Source organism: Poromitra crassiceps (assembly GCF_964638095.1).
Source record: "Poromitra crassiceps genome assembly, chromosome: 9".
Taxonomy (NCBI): domain Eukaryota; kingdom Metazoa; phylum Chordata; class Actinopteri; order Beryciformes; family Melamphaidae; genus Poromitra; species Poromitra crassiceps.
In genome coordinates, this window is record NC_139630.1 from 48,694,878 (window position 1) to 48,722,214 (window position 27,337).

At 48.9% G+C, this 27,337-nt stretch overlaps 1 protein-coding gene across 2 annotated transcripts in view; it reads left to right on the top strand.

Annotated features, from left to right (window-relative positions):
• The window catches only part of LOC310782749 (SAM and SH3 domain-containing protein 1-like), a 249,063-nt gene that overhangs the window by 207,648 nt on the left and 14,078 nt on the right, over positions 1–27,337 (top strand). For both annotated transcript variants that reach the window (XM_083643484.1, XM_083643485.1), the window contains exons 5-14: positions 1,488–1,528; positions 2,932–3,027; positions 3,148–3,260; positions 4,686–4,784; positions 19,792–19,927; positions 20,270–20,694; positions 23,382–23,456; positions 23,717–23,860; positions 25,689–25,821; positions 26,568–26,737. In XM_083643484.1, coding sequence (XP_083499610.1) covers positions 1,488–1,528; positions 2,932–3,027; positions 3,148–3,260; positions 4,686–4,784; positions 19,792–19,927; positions 20,270–20,694; positions 23,382–23,456; positions 23,717–23,860; positions 25,689–25,821; positions 26,568–26,737 — 1,432 coding nt within the window. The remainder of the gene's footprint in view (positions 1–1,487; positions 1,529–2,931; positions 3,028–3,147; positions 3,261–4,685; positions 4,785–19,791; positions 19,928–20,269; positions 20,695–23,381; positions 23,457–23,716; positions 23,861–25,688; positions 25,822–26,567; positions 26,738–27,337) is intronic.

A 27,337-nucleotide genomic window follows, 5' to 3' on the forward strand; every position in this document is an offset into this window, starting at 1 on the left:
TGCTGGTTGCTGGTTCCTCTGGTCCATTCTCACTTGCTGAGGCCAATCCGGGTTCGAAGGACCATGTAGAAACTGCTTGAGGTGTTGGTTAAAGGTATAGCCTCAGCAAGTGGGGCATCGGTAAGAATGAGGAGGACCAGAGGAACATATGCCAAGGGTTTTATTTAGACAGATTCCTTGGTGTGTGATGGAATATCCGACAGGTGTAGATTGATGTAAACAGATGATACAGATGATTTTACCTAAACACAAAAAGGTATTAACAAAGGTTTCAAACGAACAAGGGAAAACTTCAACTGTAAAGTAATAATACATCTAATTCAAATATACAAAGGAAATGACTAACTATAACAAGACTTACTGGCAATGATGCATCTGCACATTGGTGACCATCAAGGGAAGGACAACACAGCCTCCTCCACTGCTGTCTGGAGCCTACTGAGCCTCACCCAATCAGCCGTCCTTTATTGAGCCCAGGTGCGGCCCAATCAGGGCCCCAGGTGTGGCTGATTGGGTGAGGCTGAGCTGATGGGGGGATTTTGTACACTGGCCTAACGTATATAACGTATAGCTGGCCTAACGTATATAACGTATAGTTGGCCTAACGTGCGGCCAAGCTTGTTTTGTTGCAGTCAGAGAGCGCGGGGCGGAGCCTGCTCATAACAAGACCGTCTGATTGGAAGTTGAGCGCTGCTCATGTGTCAAAAGGAGTCGACTTGTTGTTCCCATATTTAGTTGTGTTCATTTAGGTCGGCTTGCAGACATGTCCAAAATATGTTTTAACCTAGTTATTTTCCATCTCTCTCTCTCTCTCTCTCTCTCTCTCTCTCTCTCTCTCTCTCTCTCTCTTCCTCGTGACTGTCATCCTGTGGAGGGAAGTGGAAACACAAACAGGCTGAGTCTGCCCTGTGGTTTTTCCTTCTTCTCTCTCGCTCTTCATATGCTCTTCAATTCCATACTTTTCCTTTCTATTCCACTCTCCACACTTTCACTTTCGCCCACTCTTCTTCCCCTCATCGTGTTGAACGTACTCCTCTACGGCCTCTTCAACATTTCCAATTACCATCAAACTCATCTCTCCTCCTCTCCTCTCCTCTCCTCTCCTCTCCTCTCCTCTCCTCTCCTCTCCTCTCCTCTCCTCTCCTCTCCTCTCCTCTCCTCTCCCCTCCTCTCCCCTCCTCTCCTCCACCTTCTCCCTCTCAAGCCTCGGGAGCCTGGCTCGCCAATCACTATTGCGACACCACTGACCCCGTGTGGTGAACAGGTGGAACTGCGGCCGTTGGCAGAAAGCATTCCCGCCCGCGTGCACACAGATCCCAGCTCTTCAACCCGATACGTTCTTGTGTATTCTGACTTAAACAGAGTTGGCGTGTTTGGAAGGAACGCATGTGGCAGAGACATGAGAAATAAATGATAACGAGGTGCGCTGTGAGAGGGAACAGGAAGTGTGTGTTGGTTGACTGTTTCTTTCTCTGTTTTTCCTCCAGAATGCCTCTGCACAAGTCCAGCTCTGACGACGGATCCGGCGGTAAGCTGAGAGATATGCGCTTCCTCTTCAAATCATGTCTTTTGCTGTAGTTTTAGTTCTTTATTTAGTTTTTAGTTTGATGACAAGTTTGAGATTAACTTTAGCGAAACCCCCCCGAGAGGAAAGAGTGTCACTGCAGCAGTAAAAAGTAGGCTAAACAATACAAAGTAGAGTAACATACAGCCAATCACAAAGCAGATTTGGACATGGGCGGCGACTTTTCTGCTACAAAATAAAATGTATGGCCACTATATGGCTCAGCACTATAGACATACATACATCACCTCGGAGAGTGCCATTACGCATTGAGCCCATTGGGGAGTGCTGTCACAATCTATCCTCCGGCAGGTGACTCATTCGTGCAGTAAAGGTGAAAAGTGTAAAACCTTTGGGACATACGTTTGTGATTTACAACAGTAGTGTTACAACATAGCAGGTGCTGAAATAGTTTTCTCTCGTTCTCTCTCTCCCCTGTCTTACTTTCAAAGACACATTAAAATGTGCACTCACACACGTTGTGCACATGCACACAGCATGTCCCTATGTGCACTCACACACATTGTGCACGTGCACACACACACAGCACGTCCCTATGTACACTCACACACGTTGTGCACGTGCACACACACACAGCACGTCCCTATGTACACTCACACACGTTGTGCACGTGCACACACACAGCACGTCCCTATGTACACTCACACACGTGCAGGCACACACACACAGCACGTCCCTATCCACCGCATGAACTGTATTTCAACCTTTTCATAAGACACACGCTCCTTTGGGAGACAAGGGAAGAGAATCCTTTCTCCTCCTCCATAGTGAATAGAAAGGAGTCAGGCTGTACTGTTGTCTACAATGGCTCTATATATATATCCTGTATATACGTACTCATGTGTTTAGAGAGGGATATGTACTGTTGTCTACAAGGGCTCTATATACAGTATATCCTGTATATACTCGTGTGTTTAGAGAGGGATAGAGACAGAGAGAAGACACATCTGTGAGAGCCACAAGCTCTACAAGGGTCATGCTTTATTGTTATAGAGAAATAGAGCGGTCATGTATACACACGCACGCACACGCAAGCACACACACACACACACACACACACACACACACAGAGTTGAAACACGCACATGTAATAATGTTAGGGGTGCTGACTAATCAAATAAGCAGCCACTCATTTGAGTTTTGTACTTCCCTTCCTGTGGGCAGAAAGCACACGGTCTCAAAGGAGAGGAAATGATGTTGTGTAGTTGTGTAGTTGTGTGTAGTTAGTGTGTAGTTGTGTAGTTGTGTGTAGTTAGTGTGTAGTTGTGTAGTTGTGTGTAGTTAGTGTGTAGTTGTGTATGAGCTGTAGGCTTCTCTCTTTGTGACTGAACCTGCCCTCTCTTCAGGTAAATGGGACAATAAGAAGAAGAACAAATCCTTTTGGCAGAACTTCCGCAAGTCCTCCTCCCAGCACAAAGCTGTCATGCGGCAGACGTCCCGAGGTCAGTGGATGTCCTTCTCTTCGTCTCTCCGATATGTCAGATTGTAATTTAGTGTGCTGTTATTTGTCCGGTTGCACCGTGCTGAATGAGCGTTGCTCCATGTGTTCCACCTTGTGTCAGGAGAGGACATCGGCTACGTGGCCAGTGAGATCACCATGAGCGACGAGGAGCGCATCCAGCTCATGATGATGGTCAAGGAGAAGATGATCACCGTAGAAGAAGCTCTCGCTCGGGTAGGAACCTCTTCCACTCCCCCGCCTCATCTCTTACACCCACCCGACCCCACCTCCCCCTCCTTAGGAACCCCAGTCTCTAGCCTCCCTTCAACTCCCCCAGATCCCCTAACCTCATCCTGGATTAGCCTGGTTTCCCACCACCCCCAACCCCCAGCCCCCACCCCCAGCCCCCAGCCCCCAGCTCCATCTTCCCACCATTAGCTGTGGCTTACTAAAACGACTCACTCTTACTAACCCCTGTGAGGCCCCCGCATTGTAACTCTGCATTGCCTTCACACACAAACACATACACTTCCAGAATGGTGCTGTTTCCAGGGGTGCAGGACTCTGGGGATTTGGGGGGGAGGTGGTCGTTGGTCCTACGAGTGTGTGGATGTGTGGGTGTGTTGTTCAGTTCATCCTTGCCGGGTGGATTGACACGGTAACTCAACAGCGCCATCTGTCGGGGCCGATGCTCTGCTGCACTATGGATTTTCTCTCTCTCAGGTGGACCTGGATTTTAGTGATATGGCTTTTCTGTATTTCTCCTCACTCTTTCTTTCGAGCTATCCTTTCTATCCTTCCTTCCTTCCTTCCTTCCTTCCTTCCTTCCCTCTCTCCTTCCTGCCTCCTATAATGCCATGCTGAGGGGAGCATGACTGTCTTACAGCACTTGAGCACCGGGTGGCTCTCCCACTCCTACCGCAGCTTCTCTCCCCAGTGATTGACACTCGATCAGACCAATCAGAATCAATGATCAGCCTCTGTGGATTTTTTCTTTCTTTCTTTAGTGTGTGTCTCACTGGCCAATATTGTTGTATTGGTTTTTATTATTCTCAGCATTTCTGATTCTGTATGTGTTGTTTGTCCGGGGATGTAGTGGAGGTTAAACCCACTGAAATTTAATTCAATTATTTGTTCCGTTTGTTTATAGGACAGAGTTTACCTAGCTTTTTATGCTGATATAAATATTATGTAAGTTGTAAGTGCATTGTGTACTTACAATACTTTTCCATTGGTTAATACACTGGAATAAGGCCATTGTAAAGAGTTCATCTTTGTGACTAAAAGTAAGTAGCATCAAACTGATGTAAGTTACAGTATAGGGGACCTTTCATAAATTACTTTTCTGAAAATATAATTGAGTTTTGTGTTTATTTTGGTGGGTGTTGCCTCATGATGATCACCAACTGCTTATAGTATAACGTTACACACGTGTTTATTTACCACTAGTTGCGTCTTTGTGTGTGTGTGTGTGTGTGTGTGTGTGTGTGTGTGTGTGTGTGCACACACTTGTACATGCACCATGAATGCATCTACTGTCTGTGTGTGTGTGTGTGTGTGTGTGTGTGTGTGTGTGTGTGTGTGTGTGGAGAGAGAGCTAGCATGCTGGCTGAGAGTGGGCCTCTCCCCCTCCTCTCTAAACTCTTCTTCTCCATGTAGCTGAAGGAGTATGAACGCAGCAGACAGTCCAGCAGTACTGACACTGCAGAGTGGACTGACGGATCCTCCCTCAATCTAAACCAGTCCTCAAACTGCAACGTAAGTACCCCCCCCGCCCCCACCCTGACCTCTCACCCCTCTTACCTGTCTCTTACCCTTCTCACCTCCACCGCTCTCACCTTCCGCTGAGCTCAATTCGATTTTTCGGCCCAAGGAGACCGTGAAGAAGAACGTCCATTTTTGTTTTGATGTTTTGTGTGTGTGTGTCATGTGTTTGTGGGTATGTTTTTGTTTGTTTGTTTGTTTTGATGATTGATTTTTATGGTGTGTGTTTACCCAAATCTAAATCAACTGTAACCTCAACTCCATTTCCGTGGCGTGACGTGAGGCCTGCATTTGACTCTTACACATGCCATAGCATAAACCAACTAGCAACAATCCCTCCCCTCTGTGCTCCTCGTCCACCTGCCAAACTCTATGGCATGGCCACCCGTGTACATACGTTCTCTCCACCATGTTGTGTCCATCTTAATCCAGTGGGTGTCATCTCTGTGAATGTTGCTGCCCACGTCCAGGGCCTCTTTCCTGGCTAGACTAGGTGGCAGTGAAGGGGTGTCCTTGGTTCCTTGGGGCTCGGCTCGTCAACTGCACTTTTATATTTTATTCATCAACTTAATCTCGTCATTGGCATCTCATGTGAAATATGTCCCAACAAGGTTCTGCTCTAGTGACAAGGAAATTGCCTAACGGAAAGCTTAGTTCTGTTTCCATGAATCAGATGTAATTGCAACCTGCGGATTGCCAAGAGGGGTGTCAGACACACTGTATCCCCCATCCGGACCCTCCGCCCTCAGCACCCTGAGGTGCTGGCATAAGCCTCAGTTAGCCCACTGACGGTGCCTAGTCACCTTGAAGTAAGTGGAGGTCGTCGAGTAGCCTGGGTAAACCCATCCCCCACGTGACCTGCTCTCAGACCTGTTCTCAGTCACTGGGAACTGAGAGAGCAGGTCACGTGGTGGCTGGGTTTACCTAGGCTAGTCGTCGAGGACACTTCATGTTGTGGAGTGGGTCCTGTGGGCGGATGTTTGGAGCTATGGAGTTAGAGCCGGGACAATCGGGTCCTGTCGGACCCTGTGTGATGTGGTTTGTTTGTTGTGTGAGTCTCAAAGGATTGTGTGTGTGTGTGTGTGTGTGTGTGTGTGTGTGTGTGTGTGTGTGTGTGTGTGTGTGTGTGTGTGTGTGTGTGTGTGTGTGTGTGTGTGTGTGTGTGTGTGTGTGTGTGTGTGTGTGAGTGTGAGTGTGTTTGCGTGTGAGTGTGTTTGCGTATGTGTGTGTTCACTGTTTAAATGTAGGTCAGAGGCTCCCAGTGCACAACCGGCCGCTCATAGGTGGCCGCTTGCTTTTCATTCGTGTTGTATTGCATATGGGAGCTAGCATGCAATAACACAGCCTCACAAACTGGCCTGCTTTTATAGCGGAATGATTGGCCCAACACCAAGATACCAACTACTCTGCAGATAACACAATGAGCATGTGTATACTACTCTGCAGCTAACACAACGAGCATGCGTATACTACTCTGCAGATAACACAACAAGCATGTGTATACTACTCTGCAGCTAACACAACGAGCATGCGTATACTACTCTGCAGCTAACACAACTAGGGATGCACGATATATCGGCAATCATATCGGTATCGGCCGATGTTAGTCATTTTTTAACATATCGGTCATATCGGTATCGGTCAGATGTTGCAATGTTAATATCGGTTATCATTATCAGCCAAATTCTTCACATTGATATGAAATAATGCAGTAAATCTATGATTTATGGGCTTTTCCAAAGGCTTTGCAAATAAAGAAATGCATAACTTTTTCAAATTCAGTGTTAACATGTGTTTTTCAGTATGTACAAAATGTGACGATCATAAAAATGTGGTTTTATACAGATCATATCGACATCGGTAAATATCGGTTATCGGCCATAACAGCAATGTTAATATCGGTTATCGACATCGGCCAAAATTTTCATATCGGTGCATCCCTAAACACAACGAGCATGTGTATACTACTCTGCAGATAACACAACAAGCATGTGTATACTACTCTGCAGCTAACACAATGAGCATGTGTATACTACTCTGCAGATAACACAACAAGCATGTGTATACTACTCTGCAGATAACACAATGAGCATGTGTATACTACTCTGCAGATAACACAACAAGCATGTGTATACTACTCTGCAGATAACACAACAAGCATGTGTATACTACTCTGCAGATAACACAACAAGCATGTGTATACTACTCTGCAGCTAACACAACGAGCATGTGTATACTACTCTGCAGATAACACAACGAGCATGTGTATACTACTCTGCAGATAACACAACGAGCATGCATATACTACTCTGCAGATAACACAACGAGCATGTGTATACTACTCTGCAGATAACACAATGAGCATGTGTATACTACTCTGCAGATAACACAACGAGCATGTGTATACTACTCTGCAGATAACACAACGAGCATGTGTATACTACTCTGCAGATAACACAATGAGCATGTGTATACTACTCTGCAGATAACACAACGAGCATGTGTATACTACTCTGCAGATAACACAACGAGCATGTGTATACTACTCTGCAGATAACACAACGAGCATGTGTATACTACTCTGCAGATAACACAACGAGCATGTGTATACTACTCTGCAGATAACACAATGAGCATGTGTATACTACTCTGCAGATAACACAATGAGCATGTGTATACTACTCTGCAGATAACACAATGAGCATGTGTATACTACTCTGCAGATAACACAATGAGCATGTGTATACTACTCTGCAGATAACACAACGAGCATGTGTATACTACTCTGTAGATAACACAACGAGCATGTGTATACTACTCTGCAGATAACACAATGAGCATGTGTATACTACTCTGCAGATAACACAACGAGCATGCGTATACTACTCTGTAGATAACACAATGAGCATGTGTATACTACTCTGTAGATAACACAATGAGCATGTGTATACTACTCTGTAGATAACACAATGAGCATGTGTATACTACTCTGCAGATAACACAACGAGCATGTGTATACTACTCTGTAGATAACACAACGAGCATGTGTATACTACTCTGCAGATAACACAATGAGCATGTGTATACTACTCTGCAGATAACACAACGAGCATGCGTATACTACTCTGTAGATAACACAATGAGCATGTGTATACTACTCTGTAGATAACACAATGAGCATGTGTATACTACTCTGTAGATAACACAATGAACATGCATATACTACTCTGTAGATAACACAATGAGCATGTGTATACTACTCTGTAGATAACACAATGAGCATGTGTATACTACTCTGTAGATAACACAATGAGCATGCGTATACTACTCTGTAGATAACACAATGAGCATGTGTATACTACTCTGTAGATAACACAATGAGCATGTGTATACTACTCTGTAGATAACACAATGAGCATGCATATACTACTCTGTAGATAACACAATGAGCATGTGTATACTACTCTGTAGATAACACAATGAGCATGCGTATACTACTCTGTAGATAACACAACGAGCATGTGTATACTACTCTGCAGATAACACAATGAGCATGCGTATACTACTCTGTAGATAACACAATGAGCATGTGTATACTACTCTGTAGATAACACAATGAGCATGTGTATACTACTCTGTAGATAACACAATGAGCATGCGTATACTACTCTGTAGATAACACAATGAGCATGCGTATACTACTCTGTAGATAACACAATGAGCATGTGTATACTACTCTGTAGATAACACAATGAGCATGTGTATACTACTCTGTAGATAACACAATGAGCATGTGTATACTACTCTGTAGATAACACAATGAGCATGTGTATACTACTCTGTAGATAACACAATGAGCATGTGTATACTACTCTGCAGATAACACAATGAGCATGTGTATACTACTCTGAAGATAACACAATGAACATGCATATACTACTCTGCAGATAACACAACGAGCATGCGTATACTACTCTGAAACGCATCACTAATTCCCAGCTATGCTTCATTTCCTCTGAGAAGCTCACAGCATTGACATCTTCTAAAGACAGCCACTCGCATTGACCCTTCCCACTTCATGCAGTTGCGTGCTGAATTTCTCATGTTCTAATAAGTGGAGGTTTGACCCTCCAGCCTTAAGAGTTAAGTTAAGTGGAGGGTTGACCCTCCAGCTTTAAGAGTTATTTGCTTACAGAAGGACTTGTCTTTTAAGCGGAAAGATTATGCTTTCATATGCTGATGGATGCTTGACTCTCATGCCTTCCAAGTTTCCCCGGTGACTTCTCATCTCAAGTAATTCATGGTTTTTCTATCCATAAAGTCTATGAACTCAGCTCTTCATGTCAGCTCCTTCATATGAGTGAATCAGTCACTTTGTAAATAGGGGCTTATGCAAAATAGTTGTTTCACATCATCAAAGGGACCTGATTAAACTTTTCCTCTGGGGTATGATTGATTATTTCCTTGAGGGGAAAAAAGGGGGTAATTGTGCGGTGTGGAACCCCGGCCTTGAGTTGTGTCTGCTGTCAGGCTGTCAGGCTGTCAGGCTGTCAGGCTGTTGGATGCAAGTTAGTGAACGTGCACGTGCAACTTTTCCCATCATCTAATCTGTCCGCTAACCTTCAACTCACCCCTGTGCCACCGGCGGGCCGCCTGCTTCCTGTGCGGAGAGAGATTGATGGCTGCTGGGTCGAGGAGAGAGGATGGAGGGATGAGATGATGACTGAAGGCTGCAGGGTCAGGGAGAGAGGATGGAGGGATGAGATGACTGAAGGCTGCAGGGTCGGGAGAGAGGATGGAGGGATGAGATGACTGAAGGCTGCAGGGTCGGGGAGAGAGGATGGAGGGATGAGATGACTGAAGGCTACAGGGTCGGGAGAGAGGATGGAGGGATGAGATGACTGAAGGCTGCAGGGTCGAGGAGAGAGGATGGAGGGATGAGATGACTGAAGGCTACAGGGTCGGGGAGAGAGGATGGAGGGATGAGATGATGACTGAAGGCTACAGGGTCGGGGAGAGAGGATGGAGGGATGAGATGACTGAAGGCTGCAGGGTCAGAGAGAGAGGATGGAGGGATGAGATGACTGAAGGCTGCAGGGTCAGAGAGAGAGGATGGAGGGATGAGATGACTGAAGGCTGCAGGGTCAGAGAGAGAGGATGGAGGGATGAGATGACTGAAGGCTGCAGGGTCAGAGAGAGAGGATGGAGGGATGAGATGACTGAAGGCTGCAGGGTCAGAGAGAGAGGATGGAGGGATGAGATGACTGAAGGCTGCAGGGTCGGGAGAGAGGATGGAGGGATGAGATGACTGAAGGCTGCAGGGTCAGGGAGAGAGGATGGAGGGATGAGATGATGACTGAAGGCTGCTGGGTCGGGGAGAGAGGATGGAGGGATGAGATGATGACTGAAGGCTGCTGGGTCGGGGAGAGAGGATGGAGGGATGAGATGATGACTGAAGGCTGCAGGGTCGGGGAGAGAGGATGGAGGGATGAGATGACTGAAGGCTGCAGGGTCGAGGAGAGAGGATGGAGGGATGAGATGACTGAAGGCTGCAGGTTCAGGGAGAGAGGATGGAGGGATGAGATGATGACTGAAGGCTGCTGGTTCAGGGAGAGAGGATGGAGGGATGAGATGACTGAAGGCTGCTGGTTCAGGGAGAGAGGATGGAGGGATGAGATGACTGAAGGCTGCTGGTTCAGGGAGAGAGGATGGAGGGATGAGAGGATGACTGAAGGCTGCTGGTGTCAGGATCGGTGTGGGACATGTGGATCTATTCGCGGGTAGTTGAGGGCCACGGGAAACTTGGTAGGTCTTGAGAAGCTGGGGTGTTGTGGAACTTGATGGCTGGGGCTGCACAGTTCGAGGTTTGGGAACGGTCGCAGAGAGATTGCAGAAGTTGCTGGTTGCAGGAGTTGCAGGTTGCAGGCGTTGCAGAGATTGGTATGACCCTTGATGTGAAACTTAGATTATGAATCACTCGCGAGGACCTGCAGGAACAGGCCCTTATAGATGTGAATATGACATCACCTGTGTTATGACAAGATGTGAATATGACATCACCTGTGTTATGACATCACCAGCGAAAGGCATGAAAGACGCTTATGAATCATGACATCATCAGTGATTGATGACATCATAGTAGGAATGATGATGATGGCGTCATCCTAACAGTACCCTCCCCTCAACGGACGTCACCTGGCGTCCAATGAGGCCATCAAGGATGGCATCTGGGAGACAAAAAATCCGTAGGTTCTGGTGGAGGTGCTCTTCCGCAGGTGGTTAGACGCAGGTGGTTAGGCCCCAAAGGGGGTGTAAGAGAGTGAGGTGCTCTTCAGCAGGTGGTTAGATGCAGGTGGTCAGACCCCAAAGGGGGTGTAGGACAGTGGAGGTGCTCCTCCCTAATACAGGATATCGAACCCATAGATGGACCGATACGTAGATAGAACTTCCACCGGGTCCGGTGGATCCTCTGGGGCCGGCCATCCCCCGGGGCACGATCCAAACACGGGAGGCTGGAGACCATCAAAAGGGTCAAATGCCGCCGTCACCGAAGGCAGAGCCACAGGGGGATCTGACTCAGCGAGGCCTGCCCTCCCGACCTGTAGTTTGGGGGGGTCACCCACCGTCTCCTCCTTTAAACGCCTCTTATTTCTTCTTGCTCTTGACCGAGGGCTGACGACACTACGGGAACCTCCCAGCATGAAGCTGGAACCTACGTGTTGGTCAAGGACAGGAATTGGCTGCTGCTGGGGTACGGGTTCAGACTCGGCGAGGGGAAGGTCCACAGGTTGTGCCTCAGGTACAGGTTCAGACTCGGCGAGGGGCAGGTCCACAGGTTGTGCCTCAGGTTGTGCCTCAGGGCCAGCAGACTCGGAGGCCCCCTGCGGGGGGACGGAGCCGATCTGCAGGCAGCGATTGAACTTCCCAATGAGACGGTCGACAGTCCTCTCCAACTCGTTAACCCTCTTGGAGACACACTGCCACTCCTGGGTCCTGCAGGGAGCGCTACCCAACCGTACAGATCTTTCGGCTGGACACGTAGAGTCTTGATCCACTGAGAGTACCACGGGCCGGCGAGCGGTGGGACCACTTACTGGACGCCGGGAGCAGGAGGAGAGGTAATGCCCGGCTCGGCCACAGTACAGGCAGCTCCGGGTGTCCAAACGGCGCTGCCTCTCCTCTGGTGTGATGCGAACCCTGCCGGTCAGATCACGGTACAGATGGCTGCTGGGACTCGAATGTGGCTGCCCCTGCTCTGGGATGACGCGAACTCCCCCCCAGAATATGCCCTTAGCAGCTGGAGGCGGCCGAGAGGCAGAGCTAAAAGCAACGGCCGCTGTGGACGGGGGAGTAGCAGGTCTGGAAACCTCCGGAACGGCGGTGTGCTCGGAAGCTGGGGCTTCGAGACGATCTAGCCGGCCAATCAAGAGGGCGTGCCGATCAGCGGCTGCGGAAGCCAGAGCCTGGATTGCTTTTTCCTGGTGGGCAATCAGGCGTCTTGACTCAAGTGCGAGGTCTTGCAGAGGCTGCGGGGTGACACCCTGGGGGTTTAGCCCGCTGAGATGATCTAGCCGTTTTACCAGGAGGGCGTACCGATCCTCGGCCTTGGAAGCCAGGGCCAGGTGGGCCTTGTTTGCTTCTTCCTGTCTGTCGAGTAGTTCCTGAAGATGGAGCGTTTGCTGCATTTGCACCCGTTGGGCCTCCGTGAGTACCACACCCAGGCCGGAAACAAGCTCTGCGGTCTGTGTTTGTCGGGACTGCCACGATGACATCGCTGCCAGCAAGGTCTCCAAGGTGAGGGGACCCATAATTGATTCGCCTGGTGGTTCACCTGAAGCGGCCGGCGGGAAAACTGGCGTCTCAGGGTCTTCCTCCTTGATTGGGGGGAGAAATTTGCCCGCTAAATCCATTTCAGAGTGATTCATACTGTCAGGATCGGTGTGGGACATGTGGATCTATTCGCGGGTAGTTGAGGGCCACGGGAAACTTGGTAGGTCTTGAGAAGCTGGGGTGTTGTGGAACTTGATGGCTGGGGCTGCACAGTTCGAGGTTTGGGAACGGTCGCAGAGAGATTGCAGAAGTTGCTGGTTGCAGGAGTTGCAGGTTGCAGGCGTTGCAGAGATTGGTATGACCCTTGATGTGAAACTTAGATTATGAATCACTCGCGAGGACCTGCAGGAACAGGCCCTTATAGATGTGAATATGACATCACCTGTGTTATGACATCACCAGCGAAAGGCATGAAAGACGCTTATGAATCATGACATCATAGTAGGAATGATGATGATGGCGTCATCCTAACAGATGGAGGGATGAGAGGATGACTGAAGGCGTATTGTTCAGAGGAACACACAGCTTGGCTTCAGGGGATGTCAACACATGCACAGGCTGGAGAGAGAGAAGAGAAAAGACTTCTCACTCGCCCCCCAGGCCCTCAAGGTTTGAGGTAGAGGGGGGGTTGTATATACCCCAACCCTAAGGTCCAACATGAGCCAATACAGGAAATATCTCTACTCTGCCGGGGCCTCTGTTGGTGTCATGTACTGCCCCCTCTCCCCACTAATGAATGGAATTAGGTCATCCCCCACTTCAAATAGTTAACAGTCGTGTGTGTGTGTGTGTGTGTGTGTGTGTGTGTGTGTGTGTATGTGCATGCCTGCGTTTGCATGTATCATGCCACCCCTCCGCGTGTGCACATCAAGAGAGACTGCATTCTATAATGTGAATGTGCGTGCTTGTACTTTTAAGTGTTTGCATTAGACACTATGGCTGCACGTCTTTGAATCTGGCCCTGTGTCTTGTCAGCCTCCTTTTCTGCGAGCCAGTCTCTCTCTGCAGTCTGTCTCTCTGCAGTCTGTCTCTCTCTGCAGTCTGTCTCTCTCTACACTCTGTCTCTCTCTGCACTCTGTCTCTCTCTGCAGTCTGTCTCTCTCTGCACTCTGTCTCTCTCTGCACTCTGTCTCTCTGCAGTCTGTCTCTCTCTGCAGTCTGTCTCTCTCTGCAGTCTGTCTCTCTCTGCACTCTGTCTCTCTCTGCAGTCTGTCTCTCTCTGCAGTCTGTCTCTCTGCAGTCTGTCTCTCTCTGCAGTCTGTCTCTCTGCAGTCTGTCTCTCTCTGCAGTCTGTCTCTCTCTGCACTATGTCTCTCTCTGCAGTCAGTCTCTCTGCACTCTGTCTCTCTCTGCACTCTATCGCTCTCTGCACTATGTCTCTCTCTGCAGTCAGTCTCTCTCTGCAGTCTGTCTCTCTCTGCAGTCAGTCTCTCTCTGCACTCTGTCTCTCTCTGCAGTCTGTCTCTCTGCAGTCTGTCTCTCTCTGCAGTCTGTCTCTCTGCAGTCTGTCTCTCTCTGCAGTCTGTCTCTCTGCAGTCAGTCTCTCTCTGCAGTCTGTCTCTCTCTGCAGTCAGTCTCTCTCTGCACTCTGTCTCTCTCTGCACTCTGTCTCTCTCTGCACTCTGTCTCTCTCTGCAGTCTGTCTCTCTGCAGTCTGTCTCTCTCTGCAGTCTGTCTCTCTCTCTGCACTCTATCGCTCTCTGCACTATGTTTCTCTCTGTAGTCAGTCTCTCTCTGCAGTCTGTCTCTCTCTGCAGTCAGTCTCTCTCTGCAGTCTGTCTCTCTCTGCAGTCAGTCTCTCTCTGCACTCTGTCTCTCTCTGCAGTCTGTCTCTCTCTGCAGTCTGTCTCTCTCTGCAGTCAGTCTCTCTCTGCAGTCTGTCTCTCTCTGCAGTCAGTCTCTCTCTGCAGTCTGTCTCTCTCTGCAGTCAGTCTCTCTCTGCACTCTGTCTCTCTCTGCAGTCTGTCTCTCTCTGCAGTCAGTCTCTCTCTGCACTCTGTCTCTCTCTGCACTCTGTCTCTCTCTGCACTCTGTCTCTCTCTGCAGTCTGTCTCTCTGCAGTCTGTCTCTCTCTGCAGTCTGTCTCTCTCTCTGCACTCTATCGCTCTCTGCACTATGTTTCTCTCTGCAGTCAGTCTCTCTCTGCAGTCTGTCTCTCTCTGCAGTCTTGTCTCTCTCTGCACTCTGTCTCTCTCTGCAGTCTTGTCTCTCTCTGCACTCTGTCTCTCTCTGCAGTCTGTCTCTCTTTGCAGTCTGTCTCTCTCTGCAGTCTGTCTCTCTCTGCAGTCTGTCTCTGTCTGCACTCTGTCTCTCTCTGCAGTCTGTCTCTCTCTGCAGTCTGTCTCTCTCTGCAGTCTGTCTCTCTCTGCAGTCTGTCTCTCTCTGCAGTCTGTCTCTCTCTGCACTCTGTCTCTCTCTGCACTCTGTCTCTCTCTCTGCAGTCTGTCTCTCTCTGCAGTCTTGTCTCTCTCTGCAGTCTGTCTCTCTCTGCAGTCTGTCTCTCTCTGCAGTCTTGTCTCTCTCTGCACTCTGTCTCTCTCTGCAGTCTTGTCTCTCTCTGCAGTCTTGTCTCTCTCTGCACTCTGTCTCTCTCTCTGCAGTCTGTCTCTCTCTGCAGTCTTGTCTCTCTCTGCAGTCTGTCTCTCTCTGCAGTCTGTCTCTCTCTGCAGTCTGTCTCTCTCTGCACTCTGTCTCTCTCTGCAGTCTGTCTCTCTTTGCAGTCTGTCTCTCTCTGCAGTCTGTCTCTCTCTGCAGTCTGTCTCTCCCTGCAGTCTGTCTCTCTCTGCAGTCTGTCTCTCTCTGCACTCTGTCTCTCTCTGCAGTCTGTCTCTCTCTGCACTCTGTCTCTCTCTGCAGTCTGTCTCTCTCTGCAGTCTGTCTCTCTCTGCACTCTGTCTCTCTCTGCAGTCTGTCTCTCTCTGCAGTCTGTCTCTCTCTGCACTCTGTCTCTCTCTGCAGTCTGTCTCTCTCTGCAGTCTGTCTCTCTCTGCACTCTGTCTCTCTCTGCAGTCTGTCTCTCTCTGCAGTCTGTCTCTCTCTGCACTCTGTCTCTCTCTGCAGTCTGTCTCTCTCTGCACTCTGTCTCTCTCTGCAGTCTGTCTCTCTCTGCAGTCTGTCTCTCTCTGCAGTCTGTGTCTCTCTGCAGTCTGTCTCTCTCTGCAGTCTTGTCTCTCTCTGCAGTCTGTCTCTCTCTGCAGTCTGTCTCTCTCTGCACTCTGTGTCTCTCTGCAGTCTGTCTCTCTCTGCAGTCTGTCTCTCTCTGCAGTCTGTCTCTCTCTGCAGTCTGTCTCTCTCTGCAGTCTGTCTCTCTCTGCAGTCTGTCTCTCTCTGCAGTCTGTCTCTCTCTGCAGTCTTGTCTCTCTCTGCAGTCTGTGTCTCTCTGCAGTCTGTCTTCTCCCCGGCCATCAGGGCCCACATTCCAGGGCTGACCATTAGTGATGTGGGGGCCAAGGCGGGGTCAGCGGGGCTCAAACGGCGGGATTGTTCTCCAGGCACAACACAGTGTTTTCTCTGTTGGCTCGGCTGCACGCCACTTCCACACGGCCCCTCATTCCTCAGAGCTGGATCCAGTGAGCGGGGCTGTGTGAGTGCTGTCTGTGTATCTGCCCATATCATTTTGGATGGTGCACGCGCGGCAAGTACGTGTGGTGTACACTATGGATATGACGGAACCGCGCTCGCTAACCTGTGGGATGGTAGCACAGGGAATAGCACTTTGCTGTCCTAAATGCCCGAGGCGGTGAGTAACAAGTCACAGTGTTGTAGCTAACGGTCTGAACTAGCTTCCCGTGGTGTTTTTGAGCTACGGGATGGGTAGAAAGCGTCCTGTGTCCTGTGCACAGCGAGTACACAGTCCGTGTATTTGTGGGTTTCTGAGTTGAACTGCGTCTCGCTGGTGGTGGGAGTGATCAGTGAAGGGAGGTGAAATGGTAATTGTGGCGATGGTGGGACTGTTGCTATGACATTGTCGCTAATGGCGGCCTTTCAGCCCTGTTTGATTTATGGTCTCATATCGTTCCTCTGCGTCCTCTCTCTCTCACTCTCTCTCTCTCTCTCTCTCTCTCTCTCTCTCTCTCTCTCTCTCTCTGTCTATCTGCTCATTTGCATGGATGGTGTTCCTCCAGGCTGGGTTAGGACTTGTATGTCATTGTCACCTCTTTACCAGCTCTCATTCTCTTTCTCCTCCTGTCACGCAGGGGGCAGCACAAACAACAGGGGACAAAAGTGCCTTTCTTCTCTCCTCTCCTCCCTTCCTTTGCTCAGCGTTTTTCCATTGTGCCTCAGATACGCTTATGCAGGGATTACTGTATGAGATTTATTATTTATTTATTATATATTAGTCATCCCACATGTTGGAGTCACATATTCAGACGCAGTGACTTCATCATCTTGATGCTTCTCAGTAATAGCTGCTGAGAGATCCAACCTTCAGTGGGCTGGTTCATCTCACCGTCTCTCTCCTGTCTCAACCTTCAGTGGGCTGGTTCATCTCACAGTCTCCTGTCTCAACCTTCAGTGGGCTGGTTCATCTACAGTCTCTCTCCTGTCTCAACCTTCAGTGGGCTGGTTCATCTACAGTCTCTCTCCTGTCTCAACCTTCAGTGGGCTGGTTCATCTCACAGTCTCTCTCCTGTCTCAACCTTCAGTGGGCTGGTTCATCTACAGTCTCTCTCCTGTCTCAACCTTCAGTGGGCTGGTTCATCTACAGTCTCTCTCCTGTCTCAACCTTCAGTGGGCTGGTTCATCTACAGTCTCTCTCCTGTCTCAACCTTCAGTGGGCTGGTTCATCTCACAGTCTCTCTCCTGTCTCAACCTTCAGTGGGCTGGTTCATCTACAGTCTCTCTCCTGTCTCAACCTTCAGTGGGCTGGTTCATCTACAGTCTCTCTCCTGTCTCAACCTTCAGTGGGCTGGTTCATCTACAGTCTCTCTCCTGTCTCAACCTTCAGTGGGCTGGTTCATCTCACCGTCTCTCTCCTGTCTCAACCTTCAGTGGGCTGGTTCATCTCACAGTCTCTCTCCTGTCTCAACCTTCAGTGGGCTGGTTCATCTACAGTCTCTCTCCTGTCTCAACCTTCAGTGGGCTGGTTCATCTCACCGTCTCTCTCCTGTCTCAACCTTCAGTGGGCTGGTTCACCTCACAGTCTCTCTCCTGTCTCAACCTTCAGTGGGCTGGCTCATCTACACTCTCTCTCCTGTCTCAACCTTCAGTGGGCTGGTTCATCTACAGTCTCCCTCCTGTCTCAACCTTCAGTGGGCTGGTTCATCTCACAGTCTCTCCTGTCTCAACCTTCAGTGGGCTGGTTCATCTCTCAGTCTCTCTCCTGTCTCTTTTATCAATCCTTCCAGGCACAGACGTGTTATTACACTGCCTTCTCCGCAGCCATCGCACTCTGGTGTCGTCCGGGGTCAATGGAAAAGTGGGAGAAGCCATCGCTGCAGCCAGACTTGTGTGGTTCGGCCGAGGGATTCTCAGGGGCGGAGGGACAGTAAAATGATGGGTTTTGGGAGCCCGGTTCTGCGGGGCTGTCAGAGGCCAAATGAGCGGGTCCACCCCGGCCTCCATGACGGAGGACTTGAGTGTTGATCACGTACCCCTGAACGTGGCGGTGAGGAGCGGGCGAAGGAACGGACTTACAGGCTGATTGATGTGTAGATTGCTCTTCACGTGGGGAATGGGTCAGCGCCGGATGAGGTTTTACAACTCGCACGCAAGGGACAAAACAAAATGTCCCGTAGGTGATGCAGTCCCCTCAACGCCCTGTAGACTGTCAGACCTATACAGTGCCAAAATCACGTTCTCTTACTGGTTCGGCATACGACCATTTTTACATAGAGGTTTTGTAAAATGCTTATAAAAGTAGTTTTACTTAGTCAAACTATATTTAGAATCTGAATCACATAACATGTGATTCAGTTATATTTAGAATCAGGAGAGACCATAACATTCTATGGGAAAATGAATGGGAATGAAATCTCTTTGGTTCTATGCTGAACCCGTAAGAGGGCGTGACTTTTGCACTCTTATTTGTTAACCTCAGGCCTACTGTGTGTCAGCAGCCTCTGAGCCAGGCTTGTGGTCTAACCCCAACAGCAGCAAGGAAAGCAAGGATTCTATCAGACTAGTTTGGTGTGTGTGTGTGTGTGTGTGTGTGTGTGTGTGTGTGCGTGTGCGTGTGTGTGCGCGCACAATCAACCTTGACCATGGGAGTTTGGCCAGTGTGTGACCAGAGCCAGCGGTGTTGCCATGGTAACCAGTGGGAAATAGAAACAAGTGAAGTTGTTGGAGCTCCATGATCATGACTGTGGTTTCCGCCAGACTAGCTTCCTGCCAAAGCTCAGCTCATCATCACCCTCATCATCCTCACATGGTGGCATTACCAAGCCCGCGGACACACACACACACACACACACACACACACACACACACACACACACACACACACACACACACACACACACACACACACTTTCTGTGTGTATGGCGTATGAGCTGGATGTGTGTGTGAGATGTGAAGTGAATGAAGCTGTTAAGTGATTTCACCATTCCTCCTCTTTTCCGCTCCGCTACACCGCGCCGAGATTTTGAATGGAGTCGCCGTGAACAGAGAGAAAATACGAGACCAGTAACACCCATAACATACAACCACTGTCCCTCCATTTCCTCTGGAGCAAACAACCTGTGAAGGCAACATAATGCCACTCAGACCACTCATTGTGATGTTGATTCATTGTCTCATTCATTGTTTGATCGATGCATTTTGTGTGTGTCTGTGTTTACTGTGAATATCCGCTTGCCACAATGCAGTGTGCCACCATCCCGCCAATCCTCCATGCTCTCACCTCACTAACGTATGACTCGCCACCCTAAAACAATGCTCTCATCCATCGCATTATAACCGTCAACTCATTCCCAACACCTCGGCCTTTTCAAATGCTCACACTTCATCTGTCACAGTTTGTGTTTGATGTATTTCCTCTTACTACTTACTGCCTGCCTATGTGAAAGACTACTGTCAGAACTGCATTTGATGAAATCATGTTATTTTGAGGAACTGGAACACTTAGACGTATCCTGTCTTTTAATAGGTAATTTAATTTGAAGTGGCATTCCCACATGTCTGTCTGTCCCTTTTTATATACCATCCCCTCCCTCTCTCCTTCCCCACCAGTCTCGTGAGCAGTCAGACGATGAGCAGTCTGAAGACTCAGTGAAGTTCAAGCGGCTCCACAAGCTGGTCAACTCCACCCGCCGCGTCAGGAAGAAGCTCATCAAGGTGGAGGAGGGCAAGAAGCATGGCTCTGAAGGTTGGCAACCCATCTGGACACCTTGTCTGAACACACTTGATATCTAGCAGTGTACATTTGAAGTCTGTTAGTATTCATTCTTATCAAGTAGTTGATTGATGGTTCATGTATCATTATTGGTTTCATCGTGAAGAGGAGAGTTCAGGCCTGGTATCGGACCCCTCATAGCTCTATACTTGAGAAAATAGTTTTTATACAAAATTGTGTCTGTTTTGAGCAGTTTGGACGTTTGAAGTAAAATGTTTATTATGGTGAAAAATGTTGGAGGAAAAATACTAAATAAAGTAAATGTTTATAATGAATAACAGACTATCTGATGCTCGTTGCTTCTTCTCCCTGTAGATGCTTTGAGTCTGGGGGCGTCCCCCATCTGCGAGGACAACACAGCTCTGTACACGGGGGTCCTGAAGAAGCCCCCTCTGCCCCAGGACGCCTCCCTGTCCTCCCTGCCTTCCCTCCCCCTGGACCAGCTGTCTCTAGACGGGGACACGGACAGTCTGACCACCTCCCCTTCCTCCAGCAGCCTGGACACCTGGTCTGGGCACAAGCTGGTCAAGACCTTCAGCAAGTCCTCCAGCGCCCACGGCCTCATCCGGCCCCCGAGGAGAACCCCGGTGGTCTCGGGCGGTCTGGGAGTCTCTCCCGCTGGGGTGGGAGGCAGCGGCTCCTCCTTCTCCGAGCTAGACGGCTTGGACGACGACGGGAAGCTGTCGCGCTCCACGACCGACGGCGAGATGCGGAAGGCGCTGAGCTCCATCTCCCATGGGGTAAGTAACAAGGAGAGCCTCTACGCCTTCTACGGCCTCACCAAACCTCGCCCCAAACCCCACGCCCAGTCCCGCCTCCTGGCCTCCCTGGACGACGGGCCTCAGTGCAGCCCCAAACATCAGCCCGCCAGCCGGCACCACGGCAGCTGGGCGCACCGGAAGCCCGACCCCAACTACGCTTACTCCACCAAGCACCTGCTGTACCAGCGCTCGCGCAACGCCAAGACGCCCGCGTCCCCGCTCTCCGTCACACCCTCCTCCCCCGCCCGCTGCGACATCGCCAAGTCAAAGGGCTTTGGAGGCGGGGGAGGAGGCTGGGTGTTCCCCTCTCGCAGGCTGCGTGGTCGCACCGCGGTCAGCGAGCTGAACATCACCTACGTGGTGGAGCGCAGCCTGTACGGCCACCTCAACTGGGCCCAGCTGGTCCGCCCGGTCACCCTCAGCCGCGCCGAGCGCCGCTGCCTGTTGGAGGAGGACCGCGAGGCGGACAGGAAGTGGGTGGCCAGCGTGGACCGCTGCACCAAGCGCGTGCTCTTACGCATCCAGCAGAAGTCTGTGAGTTTAGACCTGTGGGGGTTAAAGTCGACCGCCTCGTTAGGAGGGAGGGGCGCAGGAGGACTCGGTGTGCTTCAAAGTTGCAGAATAGCTCACAATGTTAAGGTTACCTTTACTTTTACTTACGCAAAAGGAACGTGACAGCTCAAATGTTTCAAATCTTTCCACTTCAATATTGTCTGTTTTAGATGGAAGAGAAGGAAAGAGATCACCTCCAAACTACCGCAGCTAAAAACTAGCCTCACTTCAAGGTCTAACCTATCCATCACATGCCCAACTTACTGACCTTAGAGGAACGCTATCTTTTGTAACCTTTAAGGGAGTACCTTTGGCATCGAACCTTTGATCATTTTAGTCAGATATGAAATACGCTAGTGATGAAATGTGCAGTGTCCCACATCGGGAGGTTAAGCTGCAGCAGAGGTTTTATAAGTGCCTTTTATAAATGTCAGCCCGCTAAAGAGCATGACTCTGCTCCCTGCGGGCAGAGAGGCTCGTCACTGCTGCTCATCCTTACAGCTCCACAGCACAGAGCAACCAATGGCCTCGAATGGTCTTTTCATTCTCACCAATAGTTGATTAATTATCAATTATTGTTATGATTGTTGATTGATTATCAATGGTTAATAGTTGATCAAAAGTGGATACTGTAACGCTGACTTTGTAGACATTCTGAGGCAGAGAAAAAGCACAAGAGTACAGTCTCTGCCACTGGCTCACACCATAACGAATGTCAAATCCTAAGAATAAAGTTTGTAATGTGAGCCAGCAGCAGAGCTATCCTGCAGCTTTGAGGAGGCCTGAGTCCTGCCGTGTCCCGGTGACATCACTGGTGACATCACTGGTGACATCACTGGACGTCGTGCTCATTCAAAGATACTTTGAATCCACCTTTTACGTTGTTGCTTTTCGTGTTCTTTTCAGCTCGTGCCTCTGTGGTTGTTGCAGATGTGTTCTTTTCCCCTCATCATTTTCTTTGGAAGACATTTTTCGGGGTGCATGTCCATTCCATCCAGCATCACCATCATCTTCAGAGTTCTTTTTGGACGTCTCTTCAAACATGTTTCTTCTCCAAACTGCGCTTTCCTGGGAAGTTGTGATGTGGACTGCAGCTGTGGACATCTAACATAAAAAAAGATGTGGATTGGTTCTCGACATGGTGAAACGTATCACATGGAGGATCTTCATCCAGTGTTTCTGGAAGCTGAGCTGAGTAGATTAGAACAGATGCCCTTCGGAGCAGGACAAAAGTGTCCTGTTGGAACTGTTGCTTGTCAGATGCGTATGGTTGTGTGTAACCTAATTACGCGGCTTAGGCAAGTAGCTAGAGGTCAGTGGCAATTCGCTGATAAAGATCCTTGATGTCTCTTTCCCCTAACACTAATGTGCTCGTATCTTGGCGGTGACCTCCAGTTGAGTCAAGACAAAAATCTCCATATCACCCTATCAAAAACAACTAACTCTGCTCATATAACATACTATATTCCCCCCTTTAAATGTAATGTTGTTGGAGGAAAATAGGCTTTTAAACATGCGCATATACCTACAGTATATACGATATGCGTGTCTCCATACTGACCCCAATTACACATGTCATAATTAACCACAAGGGACTCATTGGGGCGGGGTGTTTTGAATGTATGTTCACTCATAAATGCATAATTATAAATTTCAGCTTGGCCACATCAAGTGACTTCATTTAATTTCCTTCAGTATCCTCCAGAGATCCTTTTTAAGATGCTTTTTTAATGCGCATATGATAACATCAACTGCATGGCTGATTAACAAGTCACTTGACTCGCCCCGTGCAGTAACACATTTAAAGAGGAGCTCATATAATAGTCGGTGTTACGTCATGTCTGTTGGCTGTCCACAGTCCCATATGACATCATGCCCTCACCTATACAGTATATACATATACAGACCCATATACCCATGTACATTAATCAAAACCACTGCCAGTGTTGTGCCAAGCATGAATCATTGTGAATTGACTGTGTGTCTGGGTGTGGGTGTGTGGATGGGGGAGTTGATGTCATTTGAAGCGGTGCAGTGGCCTCTCGAGTGTGACCCCTCTGATTGTGTTTTGGCTTCTCCCCCCCCCCCACCCCACCCCCCACCTCCCTTCTCAGAGGACGTGTAGTTTTGGAGGATTTGACCTGTCCAACCGATCGCTCCATGTGGTCAACGCAGGCTCAGAGGCCAATGTAAGTTGTGAAATTGGACAGGAGCTCTAGGAGATACAAGCCAAACTATACCGTCACTCTAATCACATTTTCCCCTCTGTTTCCTCCTTCCTTCTCCGTTCTGTTCACTCCCATCGCCCCAATTCTCCCCTCATCTCTCTCTCCGTGGTATCTCCTGTCTTCACCTTCATTTTGTCCCTCCACCCTTACCACCCCTTCCCCCCACCCCCCATCTCTTTCTCTTCCCACAATCTGCAATCTGTCCTCCCCCCCTCTGTCAGAGCAAAGACCAGGAGGCTATTTACAGAGAAGTGGTCAAGTCTCCCACCACGTCTCGCATCTCGCTGGGCAAGAAGGTCAAGTCGGTCAAGGAGACGATGAGGAAACGCATGTCTAAGAAGTACAGCAGCTCACTGTCTGAGCAGGTTAGACATAAACACACACACACACACACACACACGTCATTTTTCAATGCTCTATTTGGATCGTATTCAGATCAGATTGAATACTACATACAGGCTTCCTACACAGGTCAGCTCAAGTATTAAAATGAATTGGATAATTTTCAGGTCTTGAATAGAGTGGGAATTTGGGAAAAAAAGAATGTCTGGAGAAGTATAGAAAATGTGGTTCAGGTCCGATACACACATAAGTACTATGGCTTTGATGTTGTTGTAGACCCACTTTGAGTCCACCGTTTTGGTTGATGTGAAGAATCGCTTTCAGATAGAGGGATGCTCTTATTACCCAGCTGCTGTCAGCATGTCTTATATTAAATACTCACCAGAATCTAATCCAGTCAAGAACATCGGCTCTGGGAAAAATATGGCATTTTAAAATGGAAACCGTAGGAACCCTGCCAATCATCTCACTTCTGATTTGTCGTTGTGGAGAACAATCTTCATCTATGCTGTCATATGACCTAGTTAGCAGGGGCACGATGTCTATCTGCGTCAAATCATATTGAACGCCAGACCAACTCTTCAAAGCAAATCAAGGTCTGGAAAAAGTATGGCGTTTCCTTGATAGAAAATGTGTCGGAAGGAACGCGGTACATGCGTTCAGCATGTTTTAACGGCATAGTATTAGAAAGTGGGCAAAACCTTGAGTCAAACCACCACTGTAGTTACAGTGCTGTGTAGCACACACTTCATGCTCTTGATCCTAACAAAGAGTGAGCCAAGCACAGCTGTGAAGGAAGAAATGCGGCCGGCGTTCTGCAAACATTTACGGCCACGTCTTCTGTGCGCAGGCTGCGAGCGAGCGGGCGGGTGGGTGGGAGTGTTTGTGTTGGTTACAGAGTAAACATGGAGCACTAAAGCACTTCTTCCCTACACACATGTGGATATTTCTCACTGTCCTCTCCCTGGGCCCAGTGTGGAGGGTGGAGTGTGTGTTACACACTGAGATCATGGAGTGATGCAAGTCTCCCTTAGTCTAGCACTTAGGAACTTTGTGTTAAGTGCGCGCGCGCGCGTGTGTGTGTGTGTGTGTGTGTGTGTGTGTGTGCGTGCGTAATGGCAGTCCTACTACTGTATGTGCACTGGACTGACGTCTTCCTGGGCATCCAGTAGCTTTAGCAGTGGCCTGTCCAGCCCTAAAGTGTGATGCTGCCCCACACAGTCATCCACACACAGTGGCACAGCTGTCCATTGTGGTCCAGTGTCTCAACACTGTGACCCAGATATCTTAAGTATGAGTCACAGAGCCATTGGGTTGGAAAAGAAAGAGCAAACAAACATTAGCTGCCATGCGATGATGTCCCAACGTTGGCTATTCTCTAGGCCACAATGCCACCTAGTGGATGGCCGAAATGTTAAGTAAAAATATACTGACAAAACGGCATGACATGAACTGTTGTGATTCAGATATTAGTAATTTAACCCAAATGATGTGTTGACCTTCTTCATTGGTGCATTTGTCCACGTGTGGTCCCCTTTTTATTAAATTATGGGATTATTCATATGATTATGAATACTGACAACCTCTATTTCTCTCTTTCTCTCCCTCGGCTTCCCTCACTCCTCCGCTTCACCCCTTCTCCTGTCCACCCTCTACATCTAATCCTCATCATCCCTCTTTCCTTCCATCCTCTCCCCCCTCCTCTCCGTCTCCTCCGCTCACTCCTCTTGCATTCCTCTGTCTTCCGACCTCCCCATGTTTCCCTTCTGTCTCTTTCGCCCTGTCTCTCTCATCTCATTACCCGTCTGCCTCGTCATCCCCCTCTCCCCTCCCTCCCTCCCTGTCTTCCAGTCCAGTCCGGATGGGACCCCCGGTTCCCCCCAGTCCCCCCAGCCAGACACCGACTCCCTGGAGAAGCCCAAGCTCAAGGCCGGAGGCTCGGTGGAGAGTCTCCGCAGTTCGCTCAGCGGACAGAGTTCCATGAGTAAGACGAGACTTTCATTCCCACTGCACTGCATATCTACTATTCGGAAACATTGTCTGCACTTAGAGTAGAGAGTCATTTGTAACACCAAAAAGAAAAGATTGTAGGCAACATACAGTACAGAAAGTGCTTGGTTGCATTTTAGACCTGACCTTGAACAAGGAATGTCAAGAAATATGCCCCCCCCCACCCTCCCCGCAAAAGAATAATTAACCTTTTACTCCTCAAACCCTCCTCAATACATCACCTCAAAACACTCCTCCTTGATACAACTTCAGAGTCTGTCCTGTACAAAATGGAGGTTATAGTTATTATATTATATAGTCATTATGTAGTTCTTGGTTCTAGGATGTTGTGAAATTATTCTATTTCTTGTGTGAAGATATGTAACAGTTAGACAGTAAGTTTCTGGGATTTGTAATTTACAAAGACTTTCCTCACTCATAATGATGCAATTTCAGCTTTGTAGGGTCAAAGTTCAAATAGAACTTTATAGACCCTTTATACGTAGACCCTGCTGTGAACAATGCACATAACCAAACACTAGATGGTGCTCTTATCATTTGCTGCTGGCTGCCTACTGTTAAGCTCAGATGCACACATGACTGAGCCCTTGCATTGCTTCTGGCCTAGCAATACCACACTCGAGGTCGTGATGTTATACTCATCACGGCTGTGATCTGTTATAGCTAATATAAGTGTGTGTGTGTGTGTGTGTGTGTGTGTGTGCGCACGCACGCGCGCAGGCGGTCAGACGGTGAGCACCACAGACTCGTCGGCCAGTAACCGAGAGAGTGTGAAGTCGGAGGACGGAGACGACGAGGAGCCCCCCTACAGAGGGCCCTTCTGCGGCCGCGCCCGCGTCCACACGGACTTCACCCCCAGCCCCTACGACAGCGACTCCCTCAAACTGAAGGTCAAACACTCACTCAGTCACACACAGCTGCCCTGTACTCGCTCGTGCGTACTAGAGTCACACGCTCACAGCCTCTGGGATTGATAACTCAAGAGAGTGTCTTCAAGCATGCATTTATGCACATGGCAGCATTTGATTACGCTTTATAGATGTAATGGTGGCAAGTGGGAGTCAGGAAATCGAGATGGTGTTTTTTAAACTTAATTCATCCAGGGAAGAGTTTGGCTGAGCATGCACTCTTTTCAGCATCACCTTATGCACATGTATTAAACGATACACTCCGCTCTGTGCTAGCTATGGATAGTAAGTGACTATGCATCGGGTCATTCTCCCTGACTATAGTAAGTGACTATGCATCGGGTCATTCTCCCTGACTATAGTAAGTGACTATGCATCGGGTCATTCTCCCTGACTATAGTAAGTGACTATGCATCGGGTCATTCTCCCTGACTATAGTAAGTGACTATGCATCGGGTCATTCTCCCTGACTATAGTAAGTGACTATGCATCGGGTCATTCTCCCTGACTATAGTAAGTGACTATGCATCGGGTCATTCTCCCTGACTATAGTAAGTGACTATGCATCGGGTCATTCTCCCT